At 38.9% G+C, this 22,382-nt stretch overlaps 1 protein-coding gene across 5 annotated transcripts in view; it reads right to left on the bottom strand.

Annotated features, from left to right (window-relative positions):
- Nucleotides 1–22,382, bottom strand: part of NCOA7 (nuclear receptor coactivator 7) — a 153,650-nt gene that overhangs the window by 100,995 nt on the left and 30,273 nt on the right. For 4 of the 5 annotated variants that reach the window (XM_024759024.1, XM_024759022.1, XM_024759023.1 and 1 more), the window contains one exon: nt 17,895–18,005. In XM_024759024.1, coding sequence (XP_024614792.1) covers nt 17,895–17,944 — 50 coding nt within the window. In that variant the 5' untranslated portion in view covers nt 17,945–18,005. Of the gene's footprint in view, nt 1–1,291; nt 1,312–17,894; nt 18,006–22,382 lie in introns of all 5 variants that reach the window. The other variant, XM_024759026.1, reaches the window with a different exon arrangement.

A 22,382-nucleotide genomic window follows, 5' to 3' on the forward strand; every position in this document is an offset into this window, starting at 1 on the left:
TGTCTAGAAGTTGGAAAATAATTTAGATAAGATGCAAGAAAGAAAATTATTCAGTGGCTCCAGAGAGAAACTGAAACTAGTAACAGAATTTTGGTGGGCAGAACATGTGGCAGGGGAGAGCACAGGCTCAGAGACCATGCCACACTGGGGACACAGGATGATGACATCACACTGGTGTGAGATCTGGACCAACCTGGCTGTGGAAAACAACAGAAGCTTCTGAGATCCTCGCTGTCCTTCATGAGTCCTGCCAAAGAACTTCCCACTCATAGCAGCACTTCCCTAGGAGGTAAACTTGGTGCTGTGTTTCATTATACCTGGTTGTGAATTCTGAGTAGCCCATCAGCCAAAGCTGATTTTAAAAACTCAATTTCTAAGTCGGAAAGACAATGACAAATACCATATGATATCACTTATATGTGGAATCTAAAATATGATACAAATAAACATATCTATGAAACAGGAACAGACTCACAGACATAGAGAACAGACTTGTGGTTGCCAAGGGGGAGGGGGGTAGGAGAGGGAAAGATTGGGAGTTTGGGATTAGCAGATGCAAACCAGTATATACAGGATGGAAAAACAACAAGATCCTACTGTATAGCACAGGGTATATTCAATACCTTGTGATAAACCATAATGGAGAAGGATATGAAAAGAATATATATATATATATATATGTATAACTGAGTCACTTTGCTGTACAGCAGAAACTAACATTACATTGTAAATGAACTATGCTTCAATAGAATTTTAGAAATTAATATTAAAAAAATTAGAAACTCAACTTCTGAGCATCTTTGGTACCCTAGACCTTCATGGGCCATAAATGAAGCCTCTTTACTGACCAATGACAAATGGGACTTGTTAAAACTAATTGTTTGTGGGCTTATGGACTCATTCTTCCTCTCCAGAATTCAAACTTCAATCCTTCATTAGCATTAACAATGAATTCGTGTGTGATTTCTTACCTAGCAAGTAATAAGGTAATTCAGTGCTTGTTTTATTGATTGCTGTAATAGTTAAAAGAGAAAGAGTAAAGTACTGGGGGCTCCCTGTAAGGGAGGGGGGTTTGAAAGCAACCAAAATTTGACCAGGTTGTGTTAGTTAGGACAAAGTGGCAGAGAACCTCCTAACAATTATCAAAACCATCAGTCAAGAGGAACTTGTCCAGACACACGGTCAAGGGATTGATCCACAATGGAAAAAAACTGAAATGATTCTCTAGTGACTTGGAAGTTCTGGGTAGGAATCTTGTGGATTTGGGTCTTCAACGATGTTTTCCTCTTACCTTTCAGCTGAAGATTGTGACTGTAAATCAAAAGGAAGATATCTAAGTATACAGTAGATAGTGCAAGACAACTCACCCAAATGATCTAAGGAAATCTCTCTCAGTGTCCCAGTCACATGCAATCTCATATGCACTTTCACGTGACCAGGCATCTACCCAGTTTTCCCTCCTTCATTCTCTCTTTATGGTATCTGAAGACAGCCCAATGTCACCTCTTTGACGATGATGCCCAAGCTCCTTTGGACAGTCACTTCTTTTGCCCCACACTCATAGCACTTGGCAGTCACACCGGTTCCAGTATTTATCCCATTGTTACTACCTTATAAGCATCCTGTTATTACACCAGACCGTGCATTCTTACAAACATTTCCTGAGGGAAAGGACAGATGAGTACGACTTCAAGGCCACAGTCTAAAAGGGAAATGGCTCAAGAGGCATACGTTCTTTCAAAACAATTCTGCCAACTCCATCACAGATGAGCCTGTTGAAGAGGCAAAGCGGAAAGCATCTCCAGAAACAAATGCTTCCTCATGAACCCATGTTTTCAACGGGCATGAATAAGGGATGGCAGAAAGGCACATAATGAAACTCAAACAAAAGCAAAAAACAAATGACACAAACCTCTAAGAACAACAATGGACAGCTGAAGATCTGAATGAATAGAAGTTTGTAAACAATGCAAAGGAAAAAGCAACAAGGAAATTCTATGGATGTTGAGAGGATGAAGGGATGAGAAGCAATAGGCCCACTGCCTATGGCACCCAGGATGAAGTTAACTTACAAGAGAGATAAAGTAGATCTAGTCCAATCCTATTTTGCAGCTCTATCAAACAGACTAGGTGGGCTTCCCTGGTGGTGCAGTGGTTGAGAGTCCGCCTGCCGATGCAAGGGACACGGGTTCGTGCCCCGGTCCAGGAAGATCCCACATGCCGCGGAGCAGCTGGGCCCGTGAGCCGTGGCCGCTGAGCCTGCGCGTCCGGAGCCTGTGCTCCACAATGGGAGAGGCCACAGCAGTGAGAGGCCCGCGTACCACAAAAAAAAAAAAAAAGAAAAAAGAAAAAAAACAGACTAGGTGAAAAACTAAAAAGCACAGAGCATCCATGGCTAAGAAGAAAATGAAATCCGGGATGAAGTCTCTAGCCCTGTAAGAAGCAACTCCTTGAGTGGTAGAACCATTACCAGTAAGAATCACGGGAAAAGATTAAAAGAAAAAAAAAAATCCTGGTTAAAAAGAAAAACAACACAGATTCTAGAAATGACACACTAAAAGCAGCTTGATACCAACTCCCAAAAAATAAACTGACAGATATTAGACAAATCATTTGTGATTGCTTAAAGATGAATTATTGGCTGCTTGGAGCCACCATTGGTATGCTAAAATGAGTGAATACAAACTAAAATAATTATCTTTTTAATAGGGCTGCTAGATTTGGCATATTGATGGACAAGTCACAGGAGGCAGTATATCAAGATTTCACTAAGGCTCTTGAAAATGTCTGTTGCTACCTTCTTAAAAGTAAGATGGAAATAGCCGAGCTAGAGAATTTGGTTAAGCAAACTTAGAGAAAATTGATTTACAGCAAGTAGAAAGACTTAAAGATAATTATTTAACTACTAATGGTAGTAGTTAAATAATGAATATGCCAGACTGCATAAAGCTCTCCAATCCAGCATTTTTATCAACTATTTGGATAAGGACGTAGAAGGCATGCTGTTCAGGCTGTATAATTTGGCCCAAGCTGGAAAGGACAGCAAATAGGTTTGATGTTGAAAATCAGGCTTCAAACTTCCTCGTAACTGAATAATGAATGGAAAACAAGATAAAATTAAAATTACAATTCTCAAGGAAAAACACTCTTTTCCCTCAGTGTGAGTATGACTGTCAACAAACTAAGGAAATATGATGCTGTATTAACAAAAGTAAGGATAACAAGTAATATTCCTACAAATACATTATTCAAGACCATACCAAGATGGTGAAGAATCTGAAAACTATTTTATGTGAAGAGATTTAGAAACTTAGGATAGTCGGCCTGGAAAAGAAAAGGTTCAGAGAGAATATGATGTTATCTTCAAATACATGCGATGAGAATATACGAAAGAGGGATTTTATTTATTTTGTGTGGATCCTAAGTAACTGGGAATGAGAGGAATAAGTTGAAAGGAAATAAATTTTAACTAAAAATTAAAAAACTGTCTACTAACAAGAGCTTTTCAAGCAAGAAACAAGTAGCCTTGGGAGTCCCTGCGACATTCCTCTGGTTGGAAAAACTCAAATCCAGGCTGGAAAAGGCCTATTTGTCAGATGCAGCGGAGTTTCCGGCCATGGCTTGGTAGCCCAGATGACCTTTGTCTTTCAACTAAAAGATTTTATGTTTCTGAACTTAGACGTGGCGCCTGTAGTAAGATGAGGAGTGGAAGAAAAGGAGAGATCAAGTTTATATAAACTTGACACTTATTTAAGGAAATGCTGTCTTTTCTTTCTGATCTCTCAGTCACTTCTTTCAAGCCTCCTAGTTACCTAGTTACTTTATTACCTGGTACTTCTACATCCCAGACCTACTCTTAGAGAGGGGCTGAAGTTTCTCATACGATGTGCCTATAAAAGAAACTGTGTACTAAAAGAAAGTCATGGAGACACATTAGATTTATGAATGCAAGAAAAGAAATTTCCCAGCTGTTATCCAAGTCATACAGACTCTGCACTGCACATTATTACTTACGAGCAGGAAGATTTGCTAGTGCCTTGCTTTCTGTACACAGAAGAGGATACTTCAACAGGCCCAACCAGCCCTTCTCATCAAACTTACTGTCCATCAAGTTCCTATACAGATGTTATTGCCCACAGCATTAAGATTAGCATTTTGCATTTAAAATAGACATGAACAATTGATGTTCACCTACAACAGAATAATTGTATTAAAACATTAATATTTTAAAATTCAGTCACTTTTAGTTTATTTTTAAATTCATATTGGTAAAAAAAAAAAAGTTAATACCACCAAGGTACTCTAATTCCAAGCTGGTACATCTGTTTCTTAAATTAATACCCAAAAGTTCTATAAACTTAAACACTTAGGAATTCTCCAACTACCTTTGGATATATACTCCAAAGAGGGCACATTCTAATAAATTATTTAAGTAACTGTTAAAAAACCTTTTATGGGAAAAAAAAAAAAAAACCTTTTATGGGAAAATTTCTATAAAGTTTTCAATGAAGATATTACAACTGAACATTTCTATTATGGAACAGATTTATTCTATTTTTATATTATACTTGGAGGGTGCTATGGGGGTAGTGGTTCATGAAGGCTTTGGAGTAGGACACAAGAAGGAAGAATTCCCGGCTCCATTACTTGTTAGTTGTATAACTTGGGAAGTCACTAAACCACTCTGAGCCTGTTTCCTCATCTGTCAAAATGAGGAAAATACCATCATCTAGCCCAGGGGTTGTCCTCAGACTTAAACGAGGTCATATCTGTAAAGCTCCTGGCACACAGTGAGCGATCAGCAAAGGAGAGTGTGGTGTCATCAATACAGACAATAAAGTTGTTATAGACCCCGGATGGACAGGGTACGGGTGACCTGGTGTGGCTCATCTCCTGCTTTATTGCTTTGCTAATACTCTCATGACTTTACACAAGGGTCAGTCATTAAGTTAGCCTCTCTGAGGGACCGCCCTGTCTGAATGATCATATCCATTACCTGACAGACATGCTCAAATAGTTCTCTTCCTCCTCCATCTTCAAAAACGTACTCTTCCTTGACCTCCACATCTCCCTCCTGCCATGGCCCTAATTTTTGGCTTCCCTTCCCAGACAAGTTCTGAGAAGAACTGCCTAGAAGCTCTGCTTCCACTCCCTTATTCCCCATTTACATTAAACTGGCTTCTCCCATCATGGTACTGAAACTGCTTTTATTCAAATCATCAGTGACTTCCAAGTGGCCAAACTTAATGGATACTTTTCAGTCCACATCTCAATTTACCACTCTCTCCTTTCAAAACTTCTGATCATTCTCTCCTTCTTCAAATGCTTGCTCTGTTCTCCTGACTACTGTGATTCCACTTCTGTTGGATTTCATCCTACTAGATCACTATATGTTGGGTTTACCCAATTCTGTCCCCCATTCCTTCTGTTCTCTTTTCACTTTACACTCTCCCTACATGATCTCATCCATTCCTATGGCTGGGGCCAACAACTCTTCAATTTCTATCTCAGCCCAGACCATTCTGTTTTCACTCCAGATTCACATATCCAATTAATTGTACATACAATGGTTCCACTGGGATGTCTCATAGACATCTCAAACTTAACACATCCAAACTTAAAGTCTTGAGATTCCCTCTCAAAATTGTTACTTTTCTAGTTTTCCCATTTCATGTCATGGCACCTCCATCCATGCTTAATCCTTATTCCCAAACATCACCAACAAGGCCCTGAATGACCTGCCCCAGACTACTCTCCACCCTTCTTGAGCTATCCTCGCTAAATGTACTCTCTTCCAGCCACACTGACCTTCTTGCAGATCCAAGAACCTGCCAAGCTTTTTCCCACCTTAAAGATGTGAAGTCTAAGTGTTTCCCCCTACTTAGAATAGTCGCTCCCTTCCTTTTTCCCCAGTCCTTCTCCTAAATACGTAGATCATGTGGGAAATTCATGCTCATACCCAAGATCTGCTTAAATGTCATTTTTCTCCAGAGTTCTTTCTTGAACATCACTCTTGTCTAATGTGGATACTTCCCTTGCAATTCTTTCATAACATCCTGTTATTTTCCCTCAGAGCAAACACTGCAATTTCTATTGACATATGCATTTACGTGTTTCTTTAATGTCCTTGTGAAAAGTAATCTCCATAAGAACAAGACCCAAATTTGTTGTGCTTGGCACTCTGTCCTCTGGGCTTAACAGGTGCAGGCACATAAGGTCTGTCTGAGACATATGAAATGCATAAGGTTCTCCTCCTAACACAACAATATACTTCAAATTCAATGATAAACATCAAATGACTCTGATAAAGTCTTACCTTTGATTAGATCAGAGAACTAGGGGATGTCTTAAGTATCTACTTGTATCAGGTAATAATATAAAAACCAAATTCAAAATTAGAGAAAGATTTTCCTATGCATTAAAAATAAACAGGAAGGTAAAAATTATATAGATTAGGTTTATAACTCAATCAATTTTATAATTTTAAGTTTTCAATGACCTGTTAAGACAGTGCAAATTTCACTTAAAGATAAATACATGTGTTTATAACATTTCTTTTATTTAAAAAATCCATATACTCTTATAAAAGAAAAATTATGTTTTCATATATATAATGTGGACATATTACTCATTTTTACATTTAAAATACATCTACTCTCATAAACGAAAAAATATCCTGAAATCCTGATTACATAAGCTCAGAGTTGCAGTTAAAAAAAATCAAATTTCTCTCAGTATCTAGTGAAAGCAGTTGATTTAGCAAAGTAAAAGGAATTATCCCCCACTTAAAAAAAAATGATGGAGCCATTGAAATGGAGATGGCTCAGTCCCCAATGACCTCACCAGCATCTGCTTCAATTACCTTCTGAAAATGAAATAACCAAATTACCATTCAGCTTTCTGCTGTGCTAACAAAATTAATCTGAAATATCGAAATTCATCTGCTTTAAATTATATATTACACAACTTCTAAACCCAAATCTCTTCAAGCTCTAAACTGTGAAGAACAAGCACCAAGGCTGTCATAATCAACAGTAACATTTTCACATACACAGGAAAAGTTAATGGAAAGATTAATGACCTAGCTCAAATCATCCATGACAGTAATGTGATTCAAATCATGCCACCTAAAAAGCAGGATCAGTCAATTTTGAATCTATTCTGCTTGGTACAACAGATGTGTTCTTGAACATGTATGTGCAAACTGTATTTTAAATGCTACAGAGTGATTTAGAAATATAATTAGGTTTCATGGTTGCTTTTTTTCTAAGTATAGAAAAGAATATCTTAAGCACGGATAACTGGCCTCTAACCATTTCCTAAGTTCACAGGATCATATTTTGGCCATCTAGTTTGTCAAGTATTCCATAAGTACATTAATAAATACCATTTTAAAATTGTGATGTACTCCATAGCCTTGTTTTCTGGTTCTTCTATATGTACATCATACTCTGTTCACACCTAAAGAAACCTTGTCTCAAAACCACCAAGCTACATTTCTCATTTCAGTACACGATATATCCACCTCAAAGTCACCTTTGATTCTTCTCCAAGTGAAATCAGTTGCACGGTTCTAGTAATGGAACCATTAAGAAAAGGCCTCGGGCTTCCCTGGTGGCGCAGTGGTTGAGAATCTGCCCGCTAATGCGGGGGACACGGGTTTGAGCCCTGGTCTGGGAGGATCCCACATGCCGCGGAGCGGCTGGGCCCGTGAGCCACAACTGCTGAGCCTGCGCATCTGGAGCCTGTGCTACACAACAAGAGAGGCCGAGATAGTGAGGGGCGCGTGTACCGCGATGAAGAGTGGCCCCCACTTGCCACAACTAGAGAAAGCCCTCGCACAGAAACGAAGACCCAACACAGCAAAAATAAATTAATTAATTAATAAAAACTCCTACCCCCAACATCTTCTTTAAAAAAAAAAAAAAGCCCTCCTTGCTCTCCAGCACCTTCTGCCTCAGCAGATGCTAGATCACGTCTTGCTTTGGGAAGAGATCCAGGCCCCCCAATCCAACTAACATTTTCCCTTCTCATCCCTAGGACACTCAGATTCATGCTCTGTGGTGCTGACTCATCTGTCTGTTTTATTTGGTGCCAAATCACATTTGCAAACCATAGGCCACCCTACGTCTTGCCCAGTCTCTTTAAACCTGGCCCACTATCCTTTTCAATACTGTTTTCATTTACGTGTGAGAAGCAAAAAGCTAAAACAAGTAGGCAAGCCTGCAGCATGTTCACTGGCATAATATACCACAGAATGAGTACAGAAAAAAAAAATGGGACATTAACCATTTTGGTTATGCAAACTTTATTTAAAATAGTAAATGAAGGAAGAGGGAAGTAAAAATGCATGAACACATGCCCTGTGGCACAAGCACCAGGTAATCGTCTTTACAACAGAAGTGACCAAGCTGGAAGATTTTCACCTGTTAGGGCCTCCAACTCTGACTTAGAGAAGAAATAACAGGGGAATCCTTGATATACCCCCAAACTATAGAGGAAGGTCAAGAGATTGCTGACTTTTTCACTGGTATGTAGGGACCCACAAAGTTTCCTTGAAAGAGCAGAGATTCCTTAACTTGTTCCAAAGTTCCTAATAACTCCTCTACACTGAAAATCAGAAAATATCAGTTTAGTACTTAAACACATTTAATTATTGTATCATTTAGATCAGTGAGTCCTATTTATGGGTAACTGATAAGGTTCTATGAAATTCAATTCAACATAGTTTAATGAAGAATATGACATAATAATTAAGATTGTGGTCTGTGAGGTCAGGCATACCAGGGTTGAGTCCTAGATCTGCTACGTCATAATTATGTGACCTTGGGCAAATTACCTCTATGATACAGCTTAGTATCTTTGTCTGTAATTAGGATGATAACAGGGTAATTATGGGATTAGACAAGTACACAAATCAATCTCTGTTACATAGTACATGTTGGTTATCATTCAGAGTGAATGACTGTTAGGCGCAGGGCATGAAGCTAGACCCTATGAGGAATATAAAAACGAAAAAGAACTGACAATAAATAACACAAGCAAATAAGGCAGAGAAGATGAGAGTGCTACTGGGTGTATCCAAAGATAGACTATGCTAAGGGCCTCAAGAGAAGGGATAAGGAAGCCTAGTAATGCCTTGGCTCAAGTGGCAAGGGAGGGTACATCTAGTTATGTGTGTGGGTGGTGGTGAAGGATTAAATGAAACAGGAAAGGCCTCAAGGAGACAATGTCATAATTAAAGATGGGTGTGCCAGAGTGATGGGTTTGACATCACTGTAAATAAAAAGAGGATGGAGAAGGGCAGTTCTTTGTATGATGAAAGCAAAGTTCTGAGGGGGCAAAGAGTAAGACATGTATAGAAAATCGAAGTAGGAGATAAAGACAGAAAGGTAGGAATGAGCCGTATTGTGCAGAACCTCAAATTCAAGGGAAGAACTAGGGATGCAGAAGTGACATATCTGAAGTGCACCTCAGGAAGACTAATGTGGGAGGATGTGAGGGAGGAAATGCAATCAGCATTTTACTTATGAGTTAGAGGGGGTGAAGACTGTAGGAATTTTCAGATATGAATTTGTGGGTGGGGGGGAAGACAGGAAAATTTCTACTAAAATCACCGACATGCTGGACTACAAGCATGAGCGATGAACTTTCAGAGCTGTGAGCACAAAGCATTTTCTGGTTCAGAACTCAATTTTCTCTTGCTGAAAAGTTGTTGTACCAGCAACAATGAACGGTTTCAAATGCATGTGACAAGAGTATCTTGAGCCAGTCGTGTCAAATTTAAATCCAAACTCAGGAGTGAGTTCAGCTGAAGTCTTTCTTGACTGTCAGCAACAACATTTAAGAAGGAGGAAAAAAAAAAAAAAGGAGGGAGGTGGCTTAAACCATGTACTTTTCACATGCTTTGGTCTTTCTGTGTCTTGGAGTCATGTCTTCGGTCTTTCACTGAAGGCCATGACGAGAGCATGGACAAGTTTCAAGGGATAGATAAACTCCCTGAAATGTACACCACATTTATGCCTATATATTTATTCTTGCTTTTCTCAATTTCTCATTTATTCCTATATTCCTTACTTAGGCAGCGTGCTTTTACATTAAAATTCATTAGTGCTTATTTTTCAATAGTGCTTATTACAAAGACTTTATACATTTTAATTCAGTCAATCCTCTCAACAATCTTAAAAGGTAGGTACTATTATTATTCTCATTTAAGAGAAAAGAAAACTATACAGCTCCACAGATAGTAAGTAGTCCTACAGAGAAGAAACCTTCAGGAGGCCCCAAAGCGGAAGTTGTCTAAGCTTAGTTCCATCTGGTGGTTTTGTTGAATTACAGTTTCCTTGGGTCTCGCTCTAGGATCTGGGACAGTCCAGATCAGCAAGGGAATTTCAGGTTAAACAGAGACATGCTTGTCATTTATCCTTAAAATTAGTTAGACCCACTACACTGCACTGTGGGAAAGTATATTTATATAACAAGTACCTTATGTACAGCTTTCTTTGAGCAGTTGGTTGATGTGTGTTAGATCAAGGAAATTTGTTTTTCCATGAGGAAAAATAACCTCACTGCCAGTATACTAAGCACCAAAGAATCCTCTAAATCAATGAGTCATTGTCCAATATGGCCCAAAATAAAAATAAATTTTTAATTGTGATTCAATATAAACATCCTTATAAATATTTAAAAGAAAATTTTCATGAAATATTATTTATTCTGACTACATACAACAGATGCTGATATTTTCTATTCAGTCTAGCTCAGTCCAGACTGATCTATCCTATTCCATTCCATTAAAACAATGCTGGTTCCTATCCACTAAATTGATTTCATGACGCCCCAAAGGGTTGGTAACCTACAGCTTGAAAAGCAGTCTTCTCCATGGAATTAAATCAAGTAACTCTGCCTGTTCTTTAAAAATGAAGCCAAAAGCATGAGTCTAACAGTTAATGGCTAAATGTTTACATGCACTTTTTTTTAATCTGTAAAAAAAAAAGTTAATGATTTCCTGAAAGCATTAGCCGGTCAAACTTGGCCATGGCTGTTTTTCCCAGTAATGAATGACAAGCAATATGTAAATATTCCCTTAAGAGCCACTTGATCTGAATTCAAATCAAGAAAATAGGAAACATAAGCCTTAAAAGACATTACAGCTCAGGCAAGCATTTACTTGGTAATTAGTAATATTTTCAAATAAGGCACACACAGCTTTTTCACAGGAAATGGTTTTAAAATATTCTCAATTTTTTTAAGATTAATAAAATTCCTGAATACTGAAAAATTTATAGTGACAAAAATTAAGACTCACAAACCATTTATATCCTACATTAAAGAAGCTGTTTTAAATATTCTCAATCTGTCAGTTGGCTTCCCTGGTGGCACAGTGGTTGAGAGTCCGCCTGTCTATGCAGGGGACGTGGGTTCGTGCCCCGGTCCGGGAGGATCCCACATGCCGCAGAGCGGCTGGGCCCGTGAGCCATGGCCGCTGAAACTGCGCATCCGGAGCCTGTGCTCCGCAGCGGGAGAGGCCACAGCAGTGAAAGTCCCGCGTACCACAAAAAAAAAAAAAAAAAAACTTAACACTTGTTATATGTCAACCGGTACTTAACAAGGCACAAGGAAAGAACACTGAACTACTGCTGAGTCCCTTCCCTCCAGATGGCCCATCTCAGGGGAGAATGACTGTAAACACATAAACAGCAAATAGGGGCCCAGAAGGTCACACACAAGACTGTCCTTGGATAGGACTATGGATCACTACAGGCATGTGTCTCTAACAGCGCCAACAGCCCTCTAGGGTGGTTCTTAGAAGCTGAAATCAGATATGGTTTCCAATAAAGTTAACTAGAACATTTACTTCCAAATCCATATACAACTTCCCCTACTTATGATGCTATGAATATGTTCTAATCCCCCTCTCAGACAAAGTAAAAATTAATGTTTAATGCTGTTTAAACTGATACAACATGGAATGAAGAAAAATAATCAGAGATACAGACAAAGCAGACTGGGGTTCAGGGGCCGGACCCTCCATTTAAAGGCTAAGTGACTGGAGGCAAGTTATTTAACCTTACAAACTACAGATTCATCATCTGCAATTCTATCTACTCATAGGATCATGGTGAGGTTGAAGTGAGGGAATGCACATGAAAGTACTTTATAAAGCACCACAAGTGTTATTGTTATTAACTTTAGAATCAGTAGGCGTAGTAAAACTGAGAGGATATTAACCAAATATTAAGAAGGTATAGAGTTAACATGTACCAAGCACTTAAAACGGGTCTATTTGCATTTCATATACCAACTCAATTAAACTCTGCAATATGACAATGTCTGAATCCAACAACTGGTAGTAATAGGGTTTTTCCTCAAATCTGGGACATACTAAGTTTCTTCTCTAATGGTCCCTGGCTAGCAGGAAAAAACAATTAGAGACTGTTTATTAAAGGAAGGGCAAGAGTTCACACCACACCACTCCTCCCACGTGGTATATGCATTCTTAGCCCAGCTGTACCACAAAGAGACGGCTCTTCCCCTAAGGTTCAAAGACTGCCTCCATGGGGCTGGAGCTGGGAGCACTCCCTGTTGTCCTCAGCAGTGCTGCAGATCAACCGGCCAGGCACATCCAGGTGACGCCTTCTGCTGGATCTTAGACTCTGGACTTGACCAAGAGGGCAAGCTGAGATTTTCTGTCCAAATGTTATCTCTGCATTCATTTCTATTATGGGCAGCTACTCTTTTTAGACAAGATGCAATCCTAGGGTGTAAAGTGGATCACTGTAATGCAAACCACTGACTTACACAGGTGGGGTATACAGACTGCGTGTTTCCTATTGCCTTGGTTGGTTAACAGTCTGACATTAACCATATTACGGATGGATAAAGTATATAAGACATGGATTATGGGATGTCTTCAAGTTATAAACAAGTTGTTTTTAGAAAAGGTCACTTATAACTTAGATCTTTGGAATCCAGGATGCATTTCTGCACATTAATTTACAGTGGTATAAATCAATGTTAAGCTGCCACCAGGACTGCCCACAGAAATCTACTCAACCCACGATGTGAGCAGCACGAGGTCAGGTAACCTGTGTTCTATGGGCGCCATCCTGCCACTGAGCTGCCACGGAGCCCTGGGCAGCATTCAGAGCATAAGCTCTGGATGGAGAAGGACAGAGTTGGGCACAAATGCTGCCTCACCCACCTGCTGTGTAATCTCAGTGAAGTTATTCAAACCCCTTGAGTCTAAATTTCCACAGCAGTCAAATCATATTTGGGGATGAAACATATATATAAAGAGCACAAAGGGACCCACACAAAAATCACTACAAGGGTACTAAATTCTGCAAAAGCCAAATAATGTCAAAATGAGTGTGGAAGAAGGGAGCCCTTGTAGCACTTCTGAAAAAAAAAATACCTGCATTCTAACTACAAGGGAAGAAAGAGGGAGCAGGGGCCATAATGAATAACGATCACTCCAGAGGACAGTACAGAAAGTACAATTTGCTTTAATAATTCCGTTTTTCATTTGGTTTCAAGACTTGTCAAGTATCAAGGAATTAATACACACATATATAATATACTAATTTTGTATATACAAATTATTTGCAAAAGCATGGAAAAGTGTCTCATGAATCATTTGATCTGTAATAAACAACTGGTACAAAACACTGAAGATGGTGAAAACCAGGTGGGGCAGAGCCAGGAGATCCTGAAAACTCCATAGGGCTTATCCAGAATAGATTTATCTAGTAGTGATGCTGACTCACATGTCCATGTAGATCTACACAGGCATATTTCAAGATAAATTATAAGAAAGAAAGTATTGGGTGATCCTCGAATCACTAATTTCAATCCAAAATTATTAAAATGGGGCCTTTTAAACTTTGCTTTGATGTTAACTTCAGAGAGAGAGAGAGAGAGAGAGAACCATCAACAAAGGGGGTAGGTAAAGGATTATTTACTACGTACAATCATACAATGTTTATGAAACCACAGGGTGAAATAGTGCACCAAGAAAACAGAGACTATTTAAATACTCAGAAGGGTAAAGGGATGGGGGGTTAAAAGCAATTTTTAGGATTTCTGATACATATTGTGGTAGCAGGCAGAAACCAGGGCAAATCTTCCTTTTGCTCTCCTCTGCACACTAGCAGAGATTTGCGTAAGGTGGTATGGCTGCACCCTTGGCTTGACTCTTTATATTCCTCCCTAGAGATCTTGCTTGGAGGGCCCGTATACACACACTCCAGAGCAAACTGCCCTAGGTTGTCAGAAACCAGCTTTCAGGCCGGTCCAGTTGGTGATTCCACTTTATGGAATTCCACAGTTTAGTCAGAGGTAGTTGAAAAGATTCATAACTTTGGCTGCCTCTTTTCTGATAATAAAGTTTTTGGAGTGTTTGTTTGCTTTTTGCTTTTAATAGCTTGACCATTTGGGGCTGCAACTGCATTACAGTAGCTAAACTGCAGGTTTATCTTTTTTCTCTCTCTCTCTCGTTTCCTAGTAACTAGTCACGGTGATTTTCTATTTTAATGGTACCACTGACTATTGGCCTTGTCCTGCTATCCCTATGCTCCTAGGATCACTCTCCATTTTTGGATATGTTTTTCTTTTTCACTGCTAGAATACTTTTCACAAGAGGTCAAGGCAAGCATGACAATTAAATTTTGTATTTCTGAGTTGAAAAAAGTATGCTGTTCTTCCAGAAGTTTCATCTTGCATTCTCAGTTTAAGGGGCTCCCCTCACTCTACATCTTAGGAGCAAGACATGGTTAGCCATGAGCAGGTTGTTCGTGAACCACAGTCACCTTTACCGTTAGAATCAGTTTGGAAGCAAACTGAGAAGGCACTACAGCCTTTGAAATCACTATATAGAGGCATCCCTAGGCAAAAAAAGAGAGAATCTTGACCTAAATTCACATCTTATATAAAAATTAACTCAAGATGGATCACCAACTTAAGTATGAAACATAATACTATAAAATATTTAGAAAAAATGAAAGAAAATCTTCAGGACCTAGGGCTAGGCAAAGAGTCGTTAGACTTGACGCCAAAAGCACAATGCATAAAATGAAAAAGTAATAAATCGAATCATTAAAATTAAAATTTAAAACTTTTGCTTTGCAAAAGACTGTTTTAGCAAGTTGAAAAGAAAAGCTACACACTGAAAGAAAATACTGGCAAACCGCATATCAAAGGACTAGTATCTAGAATGTATAAAGAACTCGCAACACTGAACAGTAAGAAAACAATCCAGTTAGAACACAGACAAAACACATGAAAAGATATTGTGCTGAAGAAGATGGACAGATGGCTAATAAGCACATGAAAAGATGTTGAACCTCATTAGTCATTAAAGCAATGCAAATTAAAACTACAATGAGATATCACCATACACCTCTCAGTATGGTTAAAATAAAAAAGAGTGACAATACCAAATGCTGATGAGGGTGCCAAGAAACTGGATCATTTATACATTGCAGATGGGAAGGAGTAGAAAATGGTATAGCCACTCTGGAAAAGAGTCCAGCAGTTTCTTATAAAATTAAACATGTACTTATCATTCGACTCAGCCATTCCATTGAGCCTTTATCCCAGATAAATTAAAACTGACACTCACAAAAAAATCTTTACACAAATGATCCTAGCTTTATTTGTAACAGTCCCAAACTAGAAACAACCCAAATGTCCTTCAATGGGTGAAGGGTTAAAAAATTGTGATACATCCATAACATGGAATACTACTCAGCAATAAAAAGGAACAAACTGTTGATACATACAACATCTTGGGCAGATCTCAAGTGCTATGATCTGAATGTTTGTGTACCCCCAAAATTCATATGCTGAAACCTAATGCCCAATGTGATGGTATTAGGAGATGGATGTCTTTGGGAGGTGATTAGGTTATGAGGGGCAGAACTCTCATACATGGAATTAGTGCACTTATAAAAGAGGCCTGAGAAAGCTCCTTGCCGCTTTCACCACGTGAAGTTACAGTGAGAAGGTGGCCTTTGATGAACCAGGAAGGGGGCTCTCACCAGACATAAAGCCTGACCATGATGGCTCCCTGGTCTTGGACTCCCAGCCCCTAGAACTGCGAGAAATAATTTCTGTTGTTTGTAAGCCACTCAGTCTGTGGTATTTTGTTACAGCAGTCCGAATAGACTAAGATATCAAGGGAATTGAACGAAGTGAAAAAAAATCTCAAAACATGAGATACCGTATGATTCCATTCATATAATATTTTTGAACTGACAAATTATAGAGATGGAAAACAGATTAGTGGTTGTCAGGAGTGATGGGCAGAAGGAAGAAGGTGAATATGGCTACAAAAGGGTAGCACATGGGATATTTTTGATGGAATTGTTCTGTATCTTGATTGTGATGGTGGCCACACAAATCTACACATAATAAAACTGAACAGAACTAAATACACACACACACACACACACACCCATGCACAAATGAGTGCTTCAGTGCTTGTAAACCCTGGTGAAATCTGAATAAGGTTAATGGACTGTATCAATGTCAATTTCCTTGTGATATTTATTATACAATAGTTATGTAAGGTGGGAAACTAGATGAAAGGTATAAGATATCTCTGTATTATTTCTTACAACTACATGTGAATCTACAATTATCTCAGAATTAAACATTTAGTTCTTGTTTATTCTAAGTGTCCTATCTTTCAATGGTTCACCCATTAGATGCCTGATTTCTTCCTTCCCCAAACAATCTTGCTACTCTCTGGGGTCCTAATAGGAAAAAATAATTCACTAAAATTAATAGTATAACTCTTGTTTTCCAAAAATTCTTATTCATGGTTTACTATTACTAAGTGAAACATGTCCTTTGGATACAACCCTATATTTGAATACTGACTCTTACACTACATGAAACGGACAAAATACTGACTTTCTGAGTTATCTCATTAATAAAACAGGGAGAAAACCTATTTCACAAGTTTATTGTGAAGATAAATGAAATAATAAGTAAAGTACTTGGCACACAGTAGCTCCTTAACAATCTAAAACCTAGCTTAATTTCTGAATAAAAACATCAAAGAAAAACTTTGTTTTTCAGTTTCCAAGACTTACATTTGGAAAACAGGAAGTGCATCTTTAACAAGAATATTGGGGCTGGGGATGTGGTGAGGCTGAATTAGTTCTTAAGAAGTATTTCAATTTAGGAGACCATAATGATCATTTTAAGCCTATGTTCTCACACTGAGTTTGAAAACATTCCAGCCATCAAAATGATTTATAAATGTTTTAATGAACCATTCATGTTATTATGATTAGTGAGTGGCTGCCATACAGATGTTTAAATCTGTAAATAGTAACCAATAATATAGTAGATTACTCCTATTCAGATACTAACACATGTACATATGTTGGACGAGTTCAAGCTTTAAAAATGACAGGTACTACAATGATACAATTTCATCCATTCCATTTACCTACAAAAGTACTTTTTAGTAATAGACACCCCACAAAGTAATAAGCTTTAAATATGTCATAGATTTTTAGTTATAACTCAACTAATTAAGCTACAGAGCAGCAGGAACTAAGTACTTAGGATTTAAAATTCAATGTAGGTTGTTAAACACAGGATTCTGAGCAATCTGCAGTGCAATGCATATAGAATGTTAAATTCCCTGAGCAGTACTGGCCTGAGAGAACTGTCAAGGACAGAAAGAGAAGAACCAATCAAATGTTACTTCTCTAGTGTAAATAAGAAAAAGGATGAAACAAAGTGCATTTAACTTCTACTGGTTACCTGCTCTGTTTATGAACAGTCACAAATCACAAAACGCCAAGTAATACTTTAAGAACAAAGTCCCCTCAAACATTTTTTAAGTTCTGATATAAATTTGCAAAATGAATGCTTACCGAGCAAAATAACTTTGTTTCCGTTCCTTCTTCTCTTCCTTGGTATCCATAATATGCAATCAAAAGTGCAAAATATTTGAAAAATTCCTTTTTAATCAATGAGTCATCACCCTGAAAAAAAATAACAAAGTGACTGTAAATTAAGAAGTTTATAACGGCAATATGAAGAATGAAGCAGGGTGGAGCTACATGGTCCCAACAAATGGAAGCTTAAACTTTAACCAGTAAGCATAGTCACCATGAGTCATATATGAAATACAAATGCCCCCGCGGGAAGGGGAGGGGGGCAGGAAACTACAGTTAGAATGGAAGAGTTAAACTATAAAATAAAAAGTGGCTGGAAAAATAACCTGAAGTATTTTGCTCATAATTAGCAATTATTTCAAAACGTGCTAAAACAAAAACCACTGACTTGAGAAGGCTTTAGGCTAGCTATGCAGAAGCTAATTTTTTTTAAATTTCTGAATTTATGATCACTCCTTTGAAGCCGTTAATGACAAATATGTCTCATACAGAATGAGGAAAAATGGATCACTTAGGTGTTTTACAAGAATGTTCTTTTTTTAAAAACAAATCAGTGCTCTATTTTACTTCGGAAACATGCCAGCGAGTACGTCCCACTTAAGCAAATGTGGAAATGAAAGTACAAAGCCTCAGGAAGCTATTCTTCAGAATGGCTTTATATGCTTCTCTCTGCCACTCCTTCCTTCCCACCCCTGCAACCCTCACCTAAGTTTCCCAGAAGCAACCTAATTTAAACCTGTAATAAGAGGTTGTCTCCAGATCCATCTTCCTTAAATATCACTTTCATCATGCCATGCCCCTGCTCAAAATTTCCCAATATCTACTTACTGCCTGGTTCACTAATCTAAACTGTACAGCATTAACCTTTCCTAAAATCTGTCTTCTCACCCTGAATGAGTCTCAAAGTAAAAGCAAAGAATTTATTAATCCATCTCAACTCCGTAAACAATTTAATTCACAATATATATTACAGGGAAGGTACTGTGATAAGTATCAGAGACCAAAGATAAATAAAACATGATATTTGGCCTAATGAAATTTATTATCTTGCAAGGGAGACACTTAGGATTTCAGGTCAATGGGATACAAATCACTATGAAGAAGGCACAGGGCCTAGAGGAAGAACACTTAGCCTTATGCAGGGCCCACCCCACCGCAATCCCCACATACACCAAGATCTCAAGGATGAGTATGGGTTCCTGGTTAAACGGTACAGGAAGCAAGTCCAGCTTGAATAAAAGCAAGGAGACACAATATTTCTCTGTTGCTCCAGGATCAAATGTGAAGCAGGGCAACAGTGGGAGATGAGGATGAAGACACAGGCAAGATTAGGGTCATGAAGACCTTTCATGTCATGCTGAAGAGTTTGAACTTGATCCTAGCTATGCGTTATGTGCTGCCACCCCCTTCCCTGCACCTATGTCGGCACCTGTGTCACTAAGTGATCATGCTGGCCCAAGGGCACCACTCCCGGCAGACATCACCAAAGGGGAGGAGGGAGTGTAACACATACAGATCACAGAGGATGGACTTGAGAGGATCGAGAACGGGGAAAACAGATGCACTAGAAAGATATTACAGTAAAACTAGTAGAGAGAGGAGGGCCCACACTTCGGCCAGCAGTATTTGACACAGAAGGAGGGGGCACAAGTTCAGAAAATATTTAGGAGGCAAATGAGTTCAGATTTGGTGACTCATTCCATGTAGACAACATGGGACAGAAAGGAATGATAAATGCTTTCCAAGTTTCTGCTTCAGGGACTGGGTAGACTGTGAAACTATGGATATGATACAATCTACAGGAAGTGGCATGCATTTGGAGGGAGGGGGCAGAAACAGATGAAAGATCAGTTTTGGACATGCTGCCTTTGAGTGCTCATGGGATAGTCAACTGGAAACATTCACCAGATGTTTGATTTCATGTAAAGCACAGGAGTGCAGTGAGGGCTAGAGAAAAAGATTTAGAAATTATCAACATATGGCTGTAGTTAAGGGGAAAAAAAACAGTACGATAACACCCTGCAGGTATGACAACTATGCACAGGGTCCTGTATGGAAACAATGGATGACACAGTTTCAACTCTTACTGCTTTATCTCCATGGCTTTGACATGGTGGGGCCCTCAAGGGATTTACCAACCAGTAGGGAAATTAAGATGAGTGTCAAGTCAATGGGATACAATTGGTTAAACTAACTCCACAATAAAATGTGGAGTTAGTAACCTGGAGCTGTCCGAACAATAACACTAAGAAACCAGAAGACACAAAGTTCAATTTTGATTGAGGTGACAAAGTAAACCTTCTAGGGTGGTGAGGATTTCAATAAGTAGAGAGGAAAAAGAGATGGCATTCCAGAAAGAGGGAATACCTGAGCATAAGTATGGGCATGAAAAGGGCAAGATGGGCAGAGTAGCTACCGGGCAGAGAAAGAAAACCAACCACGATGCCTACCTTCTGTTAAGTCACTATTTCAACGTATTATCCCCATGTTCTCTCTTTTAATCCTTACACCCACAATATGAGTTAGGTATCCTTACTTCCATTAAACTGAGGCTGAGAGGTACTAATTTCCCTAGTTCAACATTACCAGCCTTGGTGGAGCAGAGATTTAAATCCAGTTTGGTGTACATTTCAATGTCTTTCAATAACCTTTGGAGCCAGAAAGCATTTGGAGATGAGTTAGAAAGAGTGGTCTGGAATCAGCAGCCTCCAACGCCTCGGCATAGACTCTACAGGTTAGGACAAATGTACCTGGCCATGAGTAGGATGGGGGTCAGAGACCTCCAATAGGACTGCCTCAGTGGAGTAGTGGGGATGAAAGCCATGCCTCAATGAATGAGGGAAGTACTCATTCAAGAACTGTGGTAACAAAGAAAAGACAGTGGCCGAGTACCCAACTCTCCTAACCTCCATTTCACATGTGGCCTGAACCCACTGGGCTCCTCCCCAACTCTATACCTTAATCCTTACTCTTTTCCCAAGCTTGAGGTAACCTTGCTACACTCCTTCTGACCAGATCCAGCACAAGGGCCCAATTCTGCTCCCCCGACCACTCGTGTGCCCTTCTCTCTTGGCCGTGTAAGCGTACTTCACGTGTCACTTATCACTTACTGTGAGGCACCTATGGACACTTAATCGTACGCTGTGTGACAATGCCACTTCACTTACCCTCCTCAACCCCAAACAAACCAAAGTTCCTCCAAGTCAAAAACCATCATGTTTCATACTTCCCTTATACTTCCCTAAATACCTAACACAGAACTAGGCAGAAAAGCCACATAAAAGCTAAGCAAGGAATTAATCCAGCCCTGGGGATAAGATCAATTATATGGCAAACTGATATCAATCCAAGGATTCCTCCCAAATTAACAATTATTTGGAAATGGAGAATGTAGGTTCAAGCCAGCCTCTCTGGAACTCCAGATAGAATTAGAACCCTGGCTTTCTGCCCTGCCCTGGGCCAGGTGGTTTATTTTAAAGTTCCTCTCCTGCATGCCACCATATGTGATGATCTCTGTTTATTAGATTTCCCCTCATGAATAAAAATGAAGTCATAACAGTCTAATCGGAAAATTTTTATATTGCAAGCTGAGCCAGAAACTAATATGTGGTTCCAGTGGAAAAATATTGACAAAAATAAGTACAAGAGGAAAAGATTAAATGATCCGAGAACTGACATCTGGTGCTGCTGTGTCTGTTTAGAACTGGCAGAGCTCTTTTTCCATTTTCTATTTGATAAATAAAAAAATATCCAAATCTTTGGTTTCTTTTAAATTTCTGGGAATTTATACATTTCTTAAACAAGACAGATGCAGTTCTTTCAGGTCTAGGCACACCAACAGATTAACCAGAAAGAGATCAGCAAAGGATGCTATAAAAATGATTTGCACAGCGCACCACCCAGCAGCCTTCATGCTTCAGTGAAGAACCAGAGCTCCTTTAAATCAGTCTCTAATGGGAACTACATTTTCCATTATAAGTGGTTATAATGGGCTTCTTAAAAGCCCTTTTTCATTTAATGCTGACTTTCTCCTCACATCAATAAACGCTAGACTCGTCCAAACACTGAATTACAAGAGTCTCCTGCATTTACAGTGTGTTACGTTTTTACATTTACGGTGTATTACATAATTACAAGTCTCCTGCATTTATGGTGTATGAGGGAACACAAGATGTATCTTCTATTTAAATATTATTTTGTAATCTTAAATCAGAATGGTCAATTTAAACCTACATTCAGTTCATTATTCAAAAAAACAAAAAACAAAAAGAAACCGGCACATACAAAATCCTCACCTCACAAGAGCTGTGTTGAAGACAAAGTATTTTCTGTGTCACCAGCAAATGTCTGATGCTCCCCATGACACCACTTAGAAGGGATTTAAGGACAGAGCTACCAGACTCCCTAACTACATCAAACCAGTGTGGACCCACAGCCCAGTGTGGCTTTTTGGCTTCACATCTA

The sequence above is a fragment of the Neophocaena asiaeorientalis genome, unplaced genomic scaffold, assembly GCF_003031525.2.
Source record: "Neophocaena asiaeorientalis asiaeorientalis breed wild unplaced genomic scaffold, Neophocaena_asiaeorientalis_V1.1 scaffold5, whole genome shotgun sequence".
NCBI lineage: Eukaryota > Metazoa > Chordata > Mammalia > Artiodactyla > Phocoenidae > Neophocaena > Neophocaena asiaeorientalis.